At 42.2% G+C, this 12,934-nt stretch overlaps 1 protein-coding gene across 1 annotated transcript in view; it reads right to left on the bottom strand.

Annotated features, from left to right (window-relative positions):
• LOC134797615 (uncharacterized) overlaps nt 1-12,934 on the bottom strand; it is a 52,581-nt gene that overhangs the window by 13,100 nt on the left and 26,547 nt on the right. The window contains exons 11-13 of the mRNA XM_063769930.1: nt 11,250-11,409; nt 10,298-10,418; nt 9,478-9,615 (exon numbers count right to left, since the gene is read on the bottom strand). Coding sequence (XP_063626000.1) covers nt 9,478-9,615; nt 10,298-10,418; nt 11,250-11,409 — 419 coding nt within the window. The remainder of the gene's footprint in view (nt 1-9,477; nt 9,616-10,297; nt 10,419-11,249; nt 11,410-12,934) is intronic.

The following is a 12,934-nucleotide window of genomic DNA, read 5'->3' as shown; positions in this document are numbered from 1 at the left end:
CAGATCTTGAGCAACCCTTGAGCTCCAAAATATCTGAGCATGCACTTTAACTACATTATAATTTACATTGTTCAGATATTTGTGAATACATACCTCGGCCGTTCCGATATATCTGATGGGGACTGAAAAGGTCGTGAGCTTGATTCGCAATAAAAACGAGGAAATCTTGCAAAATATAGGTGTAATTTTTCCGAATGACATTAGTGACAGTAAAACAGTAAAATATAGAAAAAGGTATAAAAGTATATCGATATCAAAGGAGGCCGTCATCTACACTCCCCACCCTAGTGCGCAAACTAGCACTAATTAGCTAAGGGTACAGGAGCCACGCGCGCCACAGACCGGCGCAGCACGCCGGTAGCGGTGCTGATGTCGACTACCCTGATGCGACCGTCTTTTCCAGGCAGGACACTTTTTATTAGGCCTCGTGGCCACACGTTCCGAGGCGAGTCAGGGTCAACGACAAGCACTAGGTCACCGACACCCAGTGGCTTCTGCTCCTGTTGCCACTTCTTTCTCGGTAACAGAAGCGGGAGGAACTCCTTCATCCACCGCTTCCAGTACATATCGGCCAATCGCTGCGCTATTCGCCATTGCTTCCTTAAAGCTAAGTCTGAATCGTCAAATACGCCATGTATTGGCAACCTGGATGAAGAGCCTACAAGAAAGTGGTTGGGCGTAAGCGCGTCAGAGGAGCCCGGCTCTACCGACACGTGTGTTAGTGGTCGACCGTTGACAATACCTTCTACTTCCGCTAGTAGAGTGCTGAGAGTTTCGTCTCGGGGCGCTCGTTCTTTTAAAATGACACGAAGAGATCGCTTTACGGTCCGAATCAAGCGCTCCCACGCCCCACCCCAATGGGGGCTGGCGGGCGGAATAAAAGTCCAGCGAACTTGATTGTTAAGAGCTTCGGCTCTAAGTGGTTCTTCGTCGAGCTCCTGTATGGATCTTCGCAATTCGACGTCTGCTCCGCGTAGGTTCGTGCCGTTGTCGGAATAAATATGCGACGGCCACCCACGTCGAGACGCCATTCGTCGAAGCGCCCCATAATCAATGAGTCAGTAGTAAGTGTGTGAACGACTTCTATGTGGACTGCACGAACGGTTAGGCAAGTAAACAAAACGCCGTAACGTTTTTCTCGACGTCTGCCTACTGTGACTTCCATGGGCCCAAACAGATCGATCCCGCAAAAGGTGAAGGCACGTTGATGATGCGCCATGCGCGCTTGAGGTAAGTCACCCATCCGAGGCACCTGCGGGGTAGCCTTTCTTAACCTGCAGAGCATGCAACGAGACGCAACATTTTTGACGGTAGGTCGCAAGTGAATTATCCAAAATTCTTGTTTTAAATCATTTACTACCGCCTCTTGGTGTCCGTGGGCAGCCTTCACATGATATTGCTTGGCCAAAAGCTTGGCAGTAGGATGCCTTCCGTCAAGAATAATGGGCCTTTTCGTTTCCTGAGGTACGTCAGAAACAGCATCAATGCGGCCGCTCACGCGTAAAACATTGTTCTCGTCCAAGTATGGAGATAGATTTCTCAGCCGACTATCGCGTGGCAAGTCTTTTCCTGCCTTTACTGCTTGTATGTCACTGGCAAAGGAATCTTCTTGAGCTTGCCGCAGGATTAACTGCTTTGCTTGTTCCACCAGGGCGTAGTCGTCAAGTGCGATACCTCTGCATTTATTTGTAAACTTGAGAACACAAGCGGTAGAACGCATAAATCGTAGCCACGAGGAGAAGCGCTCAGGGTCAGGAACCGGGAAACATGTACGTGAGTTTTGTACTACGGTCATGCAAGCTTCAGCGCCGACTTCATTTTCGGGTTGCAGGACGTTTGCTGGCCAGCAAGTCTCATCGCTGTACAAAAACTCGGGTCCCTTGAACCACTCATTAAGAAAAGACTGATAGTTGAACGTTTCTCTTGTAGCAATGTCCGCCACGTTCAGTCCTGTTGGCACATATCTCCATTCAGAGGCTTGAGACAGGTCGTCAATCTCGCCTAATCTATTAGCCTCGAAAGTCTTGTATCGACGAGTGTTGTTGCCAATCCAGTGTAACACCGTACTTGAATCGCACCAAAAGTATCGCCGTGTGACATGCAAACGATGTGCCTTCGCTATTGAGTCAGCGAGTCGAGCTGCTAGCAACGCAGCTTGAAGTTCCAATCGCGGCACAGTTTGAGGTTTCACCGAAGATACTCGGCTTTTGCTAGCAACAAACGCGACACATATCTGATCGTTACTCTTCCAACGCCAGTACGCAACCGCTGACATTGCCTTAAGTGAGGCGTCACTGAATAAATGCAGTTCTAAGTCACTGTAGCATTGCTCGGTCACGGCATGAAAAGAAGAGCCTGGTAAAGTTGTGGTCAACTCATCTCCCATCTTACACCTGGCAGCGCATGACTGGTACCATCTTGGCAGGCGAATTTCTCCAATAACCTTCAGTAATTGCAACCAACTGCACCATTTTTTATACAATTCATCTGGAATAATATCGTCCCAGTCGATATGGAGACGCCAGGTGTCCTGCAGCATAACTTTGCCTTGTGTAGTAAAGGGTGACAAGAACCCAAAAATTTCAAAAATTGACATAATAACACGCAACATAACCCTCTTCGTAGGTCTCAGTTCGCCTTTGATGACGCTGTCGGGAATGCGCTTGAATGACACATCGAACCCCAGTTCATCCTTGGCAGGGTACCACATCAGTCCAAGAGTGCGCTCACCTTCATCATGATCGTCCAGTCCGAACCTCACAGCTGTATTACCTAAAATATCCAAAGGTATAACACGGTGTCGAACACATTTGCGCTATTACACGTCCAGTTGCGGATTTCGAAACCTCCCGCACTGTGAATATCGCGAATATTCTTTACCATACTGATGGCGGTAGCTTCATCCGGCAGACTATCAATATAGTCGTCCATATAGTGCTGGCGGTGTATAGCAGAGACGGCAGCTGGAAGCGTAGACTCGAACCTGCTAGCGTTCTTGTTCTTAATGTACTGGGCAATAAAGGGCGAGCAGTTCGCGCCGAAAATCAGCGACGTCATCGCGTACGTCTTCACTGGGCCTGTGGGGTTCCTACCTCTCCACAGGAATCTAAGGAAAGTCATTTAGAGACTTGCCTTGACTTTTAGCTGCTGCGTCATAAACCAAACGCAGCTTCTTCTTGTTCGGATTGTCAACTCCGAAATGTGGCAAGTACCATGTATTAGGCGTGAGTGACGTGTCGGCCATTTCCCGTGCAAAATCGTTTTCAAACAAATGGTTGACTCGTTCCTCGTACCTGAGTCCATAAGCTGTATCAGCTAGCATTTTCTTTTCTACACCCTGTAGCCGCTTAAATGCGCTAGGGTAACTATCGGGCAAGCTGACGTGCGGATCTTTCCACGGAAGACCCACTGACCACCTGCCATTGGCGAGCACTGCAGACTTCTCTAACATTTCCTGCGCTTTCACATCGTCAGCATTCTCTCTAGGCTTACCTGCAACTCCCAAAGAGTCGATCGCAAACGAGCGGCGTACCTCGTCGTGTAGCTCACGCATTGCGTGCGCGACGGCGTCTTCCTCAGGCACCACGCAGAGGTTGAGCGTGGCGTGCGCTGATCGCGCGGAGCGTGCGGCCCGCGACGCGCGCGGCACATGTACCGGCCCATGAATACACCAACCTAAGGGGGTGCGTGTAGCTGACGGTTCGTTATCAGGCCCTAAGCATACTTCTAAAGGTACAAGTAAATTATAATTGTCCTGACCTATTAACAACTCTGGCTTAGAAATCTTAGCAAAAGGAAGTTGAGTTTTAAGTTTTTTCAAATGCTCATACTTGTCACAGTCTACTGAGTTAACATTTTGTACAGGTATACTTAATTGTTGAACGCTACGTACATTTACATCATGTGTACTACCACTAGCACTAGAAATACGTAAAGTCAGTACAGTTGCTTCGTGCACAAGCTCGTCGTCTTTCCAGGCGCCGCACACGCGCATGGTTTCGTTGCGGCCGGTGAGGCCGGCGCGCGCTGCTAACTCAGAGCTGAACAACGAAACTGAAGACCCGTCGTCCAAAAAGGCAGTCGTACTAAACACGCCGTTCGGTCCGTGAATGTTGACAGGAACTACTTTCAATAGTACGCGCTTTTCAGTATTTATAGAGCACGTCGCAGCTTCTGTTACAGACGATGACTGTATTGTAGAACTCGATGGTGACTCCGTGACTGATGTTGACTCGGGCTGCGGCAAGGCGCTGACGTTAACGTCAACCGGGCGCGAAGTTGAAGCTTTGCCATCTTTGCTGATGTCTACGTAGTGCAATAGATTGTGGTGTGCACCTCCGCATTCATCCTTGTCGCACACAGGCGCAGAACAAGTCTCACGATCGTGGCGTTGCGATATGCATTTGTAGCAAAGTCCGTACTTCTTAACGTGGCGCCATCTGTCTTTACGTAAAGCGCGTTTAAACTTCTTACAGTCAGGCAACTTATGACATTGAGTGCGGCAAAAGAGGCACTTATCGTCCTTCCCTTCGTCGTCACGTTGGTCAGTTTGCAATAAAATTGCTTGCGCTTTCGGTGCAACTTTAGTAGTAGTATCGTGTTGCTTTTGTTTATTCTGCTCAGAGCGATAACTTTGCAGATGAACGTTGGCGGTCGTGGTAATCTTGAGAGCTTCCATGTTGAGAAAGTCGGACATAATATTCAAACGTGACTTTGCTCTGTCCTTGATTAGTTCAGCAAGAAGAAAAAATCCTACCTAGTCGAGTCGTATCGTATTACGCGAGAAAACCGTTCCCGAATTGGTTATGCCTGTAAAGTCATTAAAGTATAATTATCACACACACACATTATTACGGGCACCTTCCCTTCAACTGATATTTTTGGCCCATCTCGGCAGCCCGTTCCCCGGACGAATGGTAATGTTTGCCGAAGCCGTGAAAGTCAATCTGAATAATATAACTCAAAAAGAAATTTAAAACAATAAAATACAAATTATTAACACGATAATCATACCATAATACTAATTTGACTGATAAGTCATTTATGGCATTTAAGTCACTCGTATGGTTATAGACTAAGGTTGAGGTTGTCAGCACTTTTTATTTTACTTCGTGTAATAAAACGCCGCAATAACTGTATACCAACATGACAAACATAAACATTGGGTATGTCTGTAGCACCACATCAAATAATTTTGTCTGTACCACCACCGAAACGAAACTAACCGAGAGTTGCCGAAAATGGTCGATCATCGTAAAATGAACATTGTTATGAAATTTTCTTTTGCTTATTGTAAATTAAATACGCATCGAAAGCGATAGTTTTTATGCTCTAGTCTATTCTCATATTTAGATAATAGATTTAAACAGTTTTTTCTTATCATACGTGCGTCGTATTCGAGATACGTGTCAAAAACTTTTTTAGAAATTTGTAAGGCGCCATCTCGCTTCTTCGCTCGTTTTTTATCCCGTTCTGGTTTTTCGATTGTGTGTGTGTGTGTGTGTGTGTGTGTGTGTGTGTGTGTGTGTGTGTGTGTGTGTGTGTGTGTGTGTGTATGTTAAAATTTTTAGCCATTCAGTAACGATTTTTTTATACTCATATAGTTGCTGTGGGTAGATATCGAGTTGCTCGTTTATGGTGTTATATTTAGAGTTTGTTAGAGGCACTGGTGCAGCTTTGCGCTTTCTCCTACGAGTTACTGCACTAGTATTGTACTTTATTGTTGTGTGTAATTTTGTGACACATCCAATATGTTAATATATGTATGTGTGTATATGTTATTCAATATGTTGAAGCGTATTAAGCAATTCATATATGGTAAACATCCTAGAACATAAAGCTTTCTTATAGATAATAAATTACATTCTTTGTACAACTCGTCAGTCGGATATCTGTACGGCTTAGAAAATATTACTTTGAGCAGACATCTTTGGGCTCTTTCGACCTGTAAGAATTAGGTTTTGTTGGCTCCACCCCAGATGGGAACACAGTACGTCACAACTGACTGGGCAAGTGAGACATAATTATATTTGGGTGAGTAATTGTGTAGACGCAACATGTTTAAGGATTTTGAACAGCCAAATGAGCTTCCTGATCCTTCCGTTTAGGTATTCGATATGGTTATGCCAGGAGTGCCGCAGGTCTAAGAAAACTCCCAGATATTTAGTAGAGGAGACCTTTTGAATAATTTGACAGGTACATATCTGAGTGTTATCTAGATTACATGTGTGTATTTTTATTTTAAGATCAATAGGTGGCTGTGTGTTCACATACTTTGAAAAACATATATAGTTAGTTTTATCGCTGTTAAGAGTTAGTAAGTTATGACTCAACCACGTAGTCCACGTAGCTATCTTATGCAATCCCTTTTCAGCTTTTTCATACACCGCGTCCCATGAACTGCCATTAAAGACCACTACAGTGTCATCAGCGTAGGAGAAGACACATCCACCGTCAAGTTTGAGTTCTGTAAGGTCATTGATGTAGGTAAGAAAGAGAGTTGGGCCCAAGACGCTTCCCTGACATATGAGTTCATACTAATTTGACATTGGTTTGTTCGCATTGGAACTAGGTAATTCTATCAAAAGGAATAAAACATGGTAAACCGGGTCAAGCAGATCTTGTCAGTAGAAAAAGGCGGCAAATTTGAAAAATGTAGGGGCGAAAGGATATCGTCCCATAGAAAATTTGAATTTCGCGCCTTTTGCTACTGACAAGATTTGCTTGACCATCTACATGGTGTGTTTGACCATGGGGCTTTAAATCCAGGGGTTGATTTTACTCGCTAAACTGAGCTACTTTTACTATGGTACCAACCCTGAAATCGAGGAAAAATTTTTGGCTTTTCCATAGAAAACGTCGACATCTGATCAGCCAAAATGTATGACAAAGGAAACATTTTTTTCGGGATTTCGGGGTTGGTGCCATAGTAAAAGTAGCTCAGTTTAGCGAGTAGAATCGAGCCCTGGATTTAAAGCCCCATGGTCAGTAACACACAGTATAATTAAAATTTTATATTCTTTAATCACCTTGAACCTTTAATATTCGATTCTAATTGTGCTTCATATACAACTAAAATTGAACTAAATCGAATACAACTAAATCGACTAACAAAACACCATTGAAATTGGGATACTTGCACAAAAAAAAAACAATATACTTACCTATATTCCAATATTCTAGGATAACTGATTTTAAAAATTTATAATTCAAATAATATTACTGAAAGTAATCATAATAATACTATGTACCTACCTATTTATAGTATAATTTGGGGCATTACATATCTTCTGATGAAAATATTAGACATAAGTAGAACATTTCAACATTCATGACTCATATGCGCGTCGAGGGCACAGGGTGAAAGTCACTAAATATTATGAACGCGTCTGTGCGTCGAAGGCACAGGGTGAAAGTCACGGTGACGCATATATGCGTCGGTGGCAGTAATTGCGTTAAAAAACGGTCCACATGACTGACATGTAGGTGACATGACTGTCAGTTGTCCCTTCTCCATAAATTTCCCGCTATTTAAAAAAGCGTCGTTGATTGGTCAATTTTGAGTTCTACCTAGTCAGATTTTCGTTTCGTTGTATAAATCACTTCACGCATTCACTGCCACCCTCTTTTCCTGGACATTCACCAGGTGTCGCAGTTTGCTGTGTGCCCCAAACGCATATGTGAGTTCAATAGACTATTACCCAGTGCCTTCGACGCACATATGAGTTCATACTAATTTGACATTGGTTAGATCGCATTGGAACTAGGTAATTCTAACAAAAGGAATAAAACATGGTAAACTGGGTCAAAGCAGATTTTGTCAGTAGAAAAAGGCGGCAAATTTGAAAAATGTAGGGGCGAAAGGATATCGTCCCATAGAAAATTTGAATTTCGCGCCTTTTTCTACTGACAAGATTTGCTTGACCATCTATAATTAAAATTTTATATTCTTTAATCACACTGAACCTTTAATATTCGATTCTAGTTGTGCTTCATATACTTACAACTAAAATTGAACTAAATCGAATACAACTAAATCGACTAACAAAACACCATTGAAATTGGGATAATTATACAAAAAAAAAAACAATATACTTACCTATATTCCAATATTCTAGGATAACTGAATTTAAAAATTCATAATTCAAATATTTTTACTGAAAGTAATCATAATAATATTATGTACCTACTTATAGTATAATTTGGGGCATTACATATCTTCTGATGAAAATATTAGACATAAGTAGAACATTTCAACATTCATGACTCATATGCGCGTCGAGGGCACAGGGTGAAAGTCACTAAATATTATGAACGCGTCTGTGCGTCGAAGGCACAGGGTGAAAGTCACGGTGACGCATATATACGTCGGTGGCAGTGAATGCGTTAATTGTATTAGATATAATAATGATAACAAATAAACCATCAATCAACAATTAGAAAATAAAACAAAGGCTTCTCCAAAAAAAACAATACATACAAAGGTACTACGCTACGAGCCTCATCATTGTAATTATTTTAATTTTAATGTTTTTGTATGGGTATATTTTTTTTGCCTGAAATAAAATTTGATTGATTGATTGCGCACCATGTATCCTACATTATTTTATACCAAAACAAGTATAACAACTTATGTTAATTTGGTGATTCTGTTATCTTTTATTTTGTTTTTAACCCTTTACCAGGCTGACATTTGAAAAATGACAAACGAATGTCAGTCTTACTCATCGAAAATAGAACACATGTTTGAAGTGCCGTATGTGGGAAATATATATATATCCCTTAGTCTGGTAAAGGGTTAACGTAAATTACATATCTATGCGAGCACTTATGCCTGATGGCGATGAGCACAATTGCTGATGTGCCGTCGCAAAATTTCGAAAATAGGGAATCGAATTTTTCCACTCCCAAAATCAAAGTTTCCTTTGATCCCGGGAAAAATGTATGAACTTTTCCATGTTTTTGGCAATTTCCGCAACTTGCGCACCTGTAGGCACAATGAGTACTTATTACCGTATTATTGTGCGCCATCTCGTGGGCAATTCATCTGTGCAAGGAAAATACCTACCTAGCTATTTCTTAGTTCTTGGGAGAGTTGGAGCTCGTATCGAAATTCGCATTACTCAATTTTGCAAGAAAAGTAAATTCAAGAGTATTAGGTATATTATGTAGTAATATGTTGTCAAGCTCCTTTAAAATATAATTAGGTACTTAATGAAAAAGTCGCCGTTAAGATATTTTCAGAGCGTCACTTGTGTGAGATATTCTCTGCTTCAGCCTGTAAGATTATTTGAGAGAGTTGGTGATTTACGGGCACCTGATTAGCATTTTGCCAGCATTGTCCTGGATTCTTAAGATACCGTCCAACTTATATTAACTTTAGACGCAGCCGCTAAATAAAATCTTTAGACTAACAGGAGTGTGTTATTCCAAATGCTTACCGAGTACAACTAGACTCGACTAGACTCGATCACTTACGGATGAATCGGTGAGTAATGTGAGTAGGTCGGGGCCTCTGACGAATGCTCGCATCCCTTGGCGCATGTTGCTCTCCACAAGCAGCGAACATTCGGAGTCCAATGCAAACTCGCTCTTGTACTTCTCTTCTGGCAGACTCTGGCAATAAAAAAATAAAAAAAACAGGTAGATACACCGCCGAAATCAAATCTAAATATAGCGTGTCAAAACAAGTTCGGGAAAAAGGAACTGGCGAAGAAAAAGACAATGAACTATTTGAAGCCATTTTTACCTCCTTTACAACTCCAAATTTTTCGTTTGTGTTTATGCTTAATAGTAAGGTTATACTTATACATGACTTATACCTACGTGAATGAAAAATTCAGTAGTGCTGGATTAAAGAAATGTTGATGTCCCAGGCATTTTTATGATGTGCCCAGGCTCATCCAAATACGATTTTTGGTGCTCCCCTAAACGCGGTGCCGTAAGTATCTATGCAACATCTTATGTTGCCTATTGGTTAATAGACCGCTTTCACCGTCCGTTAAGAACTGGAAAACGTGTTGTTACCTCGTCATATGCGGATGCATGCGCAGTCTTGCGAAGAGGTGTCTTGCAAGTGTCTTTTGCAAAGATGCGTATTGCGGCACGTTCACTAGATCTGGACGCACTTTAACCCTTTACCAGGCTAAGGGATATATATTTCCCACATACGGCACTTCAAACATGTATTCTATTTTCGATGAGTAAGACTGACATTCAATTATCATTTTTGAAATGTCAGCCTGGTGAAATGTTAAATGTTCACCACCATATCGGCTCCACCACCACCGTTACATACCATGATGATCTCATTAAGGATGCCGTTGATGATAATGCGTCCAGAAAGCAGCACATGCAGCGTGGAAGTCTGTGGGATTGGTACGTTTGACGTGCGCTTCTCGTATTCGCTGTTGCGCACTCTGAAAATATTTCACAAAAGTTAGAATACCTACATATATAGAAGCCGTAGGTAGCAAAATTAGGAGTCTCTGATTAGATTAACATAGCGTATATTTGCATATTTTGTCATAGAGCAAACTACGCCATCATATGCACTCCACCATTGGGAACCAAGGTTGGGCAGCAGTGGTGACTTTGAATTTTCCCCTAAGAGCGACAATGACTGGTACTTTTCAGGGCGTAAAGTTTTGATTTCAACATTGGATACGAATCCGCAATTCTCTCCGGTGTGCGAGAGCGTTATACTCGTATACTTACTCGCATGGCGCTTTATTGCTCATCATATACCGGTGACCGGCGGATCTGCATCAGTGTGATAAGCATGTAAAGCGCTCACAATCTAAAATTGCGATTGCAAAGCAAAACCATCATCATCTTATTTTGATACGACCTTGAAGATCGCTCACGCTGACTGGTGCATGTGAAAATGCGAAGTGAAAGTCGTGCGTGAGACGCGCACGCGCCTCGGTCACCAAGACGGTCGAGGTCGTATCCAAACCAGTCCAAGACCACAACAAATTGTTAAACTAGAAAGGACCTCCATGTGGCCGCCATAAGAGCCACCCCAGACTAGCGTCTAAGTAATAAAGAATTTTGTATTTTTTGTATTTTTTTTGTATTTTGTCTCACGAGCGTTGGCGTCTAGTCAACTCTATGGCTGCTGCTCGACGCAACGTTGGCGCAACTGCACGGCGACGCCATTTTCCATAGCGCTGACTATTAGACGCCGACGCTCAAAAGGCGCTAGTGTGGGGTGGGTCTAACACTGCAAACTAAATTAGATAACTTACGCTTTGCGTATAATTTGTCTGGCAGCTAATTCGTTCTTGTCATGACATGTGGTCAGAATCAAATATGGACGTCGCCCTCGTAGCTTTAGCATCAGAGCACTTATGAGATTCATGCTGCAGACACGCACCTTGCCGTCCGATATAAATGCCTCTTCGCGACCTACAATTAAGTATGTTTGTTATTTTTTTATTGAACGATGGAAACTGTCCAGAAATAGGAGCCCCGCATAGCGTTTTAGCGCATTTAAACCTGAACAAAAATATTTATTTACTTGGTTCGTATGAATTAGTGACATAATGTACCTTATGTAGTGTTCTTATTTTTTATTTTTAAGTTATTTCAATTTTAATAATTTGACTTTTTTACTCTACTACTACTACTACTACTCTGTAGTACTAAGTATGGTACAACTGTTTATTATTTACTAGCTGACCCGGTGAACTTCGTTTCACCTAGGTACATGTATGCATTTGTTTTTTTTTGCACGTTAAATACGGATTATACAATCATTTTATTACTTACAGGCATTATATCAACAAGTACGTATACGTACCTAAAATTTTTTCGGTTAGTTCTGTTGTATCGGTTCACTATGATATGACTTGTACGAAACAGGCAACATTATACTAAAATATGTCAATGTCTTGCATTCAAATAAGCTTGTGGAATATAACGCGAAGTTTTCAAATTATCATAACACACATCTTTGATTCCAAAATAATCATCATTTTCGAATTCTGCACTCCCTGAAACCTATAAAACGACACCCATGACGACTTTCATGACAAAGTGCACGGCAGACATCTTGGATTCCAAAATAGTCATTATTTTCGAAACCGGTAGGGGAACTGTGTATAAGACGGGGACACGGGGTAAGACGGGGCCACGCACACATACGCCAAACCAGAAACCACACAAACAAACCACAACCGCCGCCAGGACGCCATTTGCAAGCCGCCATTAGTCCGGTGTCAACAGCAGGCGAGAGTGCACGCGTGTCGGAGCTACAGGTTGAAACATGTTTTGCGGTGGTCGCGATCTAATTTTTCAAGGCTGGATTTATACTCATAAAATTGTAAGTATCAGTTTGTGCTTATTGGTGTTTTAGAATCGTATTTAAGATATTATTGAGCATCGTTTTATGTGACGCTTGGCACTTGAATATTGACGAATGTTTTATTAATATTATATTTTTGCAAAATGGGTGTTCGAGGCAAGACGGGGCAAAAGTTTTGGGGCATGACGGGATAGTACCCCATCTTGCCTCATATAACTTTCCTGTTACTCCACCGCAAATGTTAACGCCGAATCTTACTAACTCTCATGGTTCGACAACTCAGCCAGCCCTCCAGCAGTTAGACACAGAAATTGAGATGCAAGTTATGTCGTCACCTGTGGCTTCGTGTTCATATGACACTGAAGGTAATTCTCTTCGAGCAGCTTGCCGCAATCTTACGTCCCATTTCCAAAATGCCTCTCCCCGTGACATTATCCCAATTCCAGCGGTTTCTACTGAGGCGAACCAACCGAGAAAGCAATACAGAAGGGGTAAAACGGCAATAATTACTTCTACGCCATACAAAACTGATTTGGAACACCGTAAGAGATCAGAAAATACACCGGCTGATAAAAAATTGGCTAAAAAACCGAAACGAAAGGGCAAGAGCAATAGCAAGTGCAAAGG

The sequence above is a fragment of the Cydia splendana genome, chromosome 15 (genome assembly GCF_910591565.1).
Source record: "Cydia splendana chromosome 15, ilCydSple1.2, whole genome shotgun sequence".
NCBI classification, from domain to species: domain Eukaryota; kingdom Metazoa; phylum Arthropoda; class Insecta; order Lepidoptera; family Tortricidae; genus Cydia; species Cydia splendana.
Note: the sequence above shows the minus strand (reverse complement) of the source record. Positions and strands in the feature narration are given on the sequence as shown.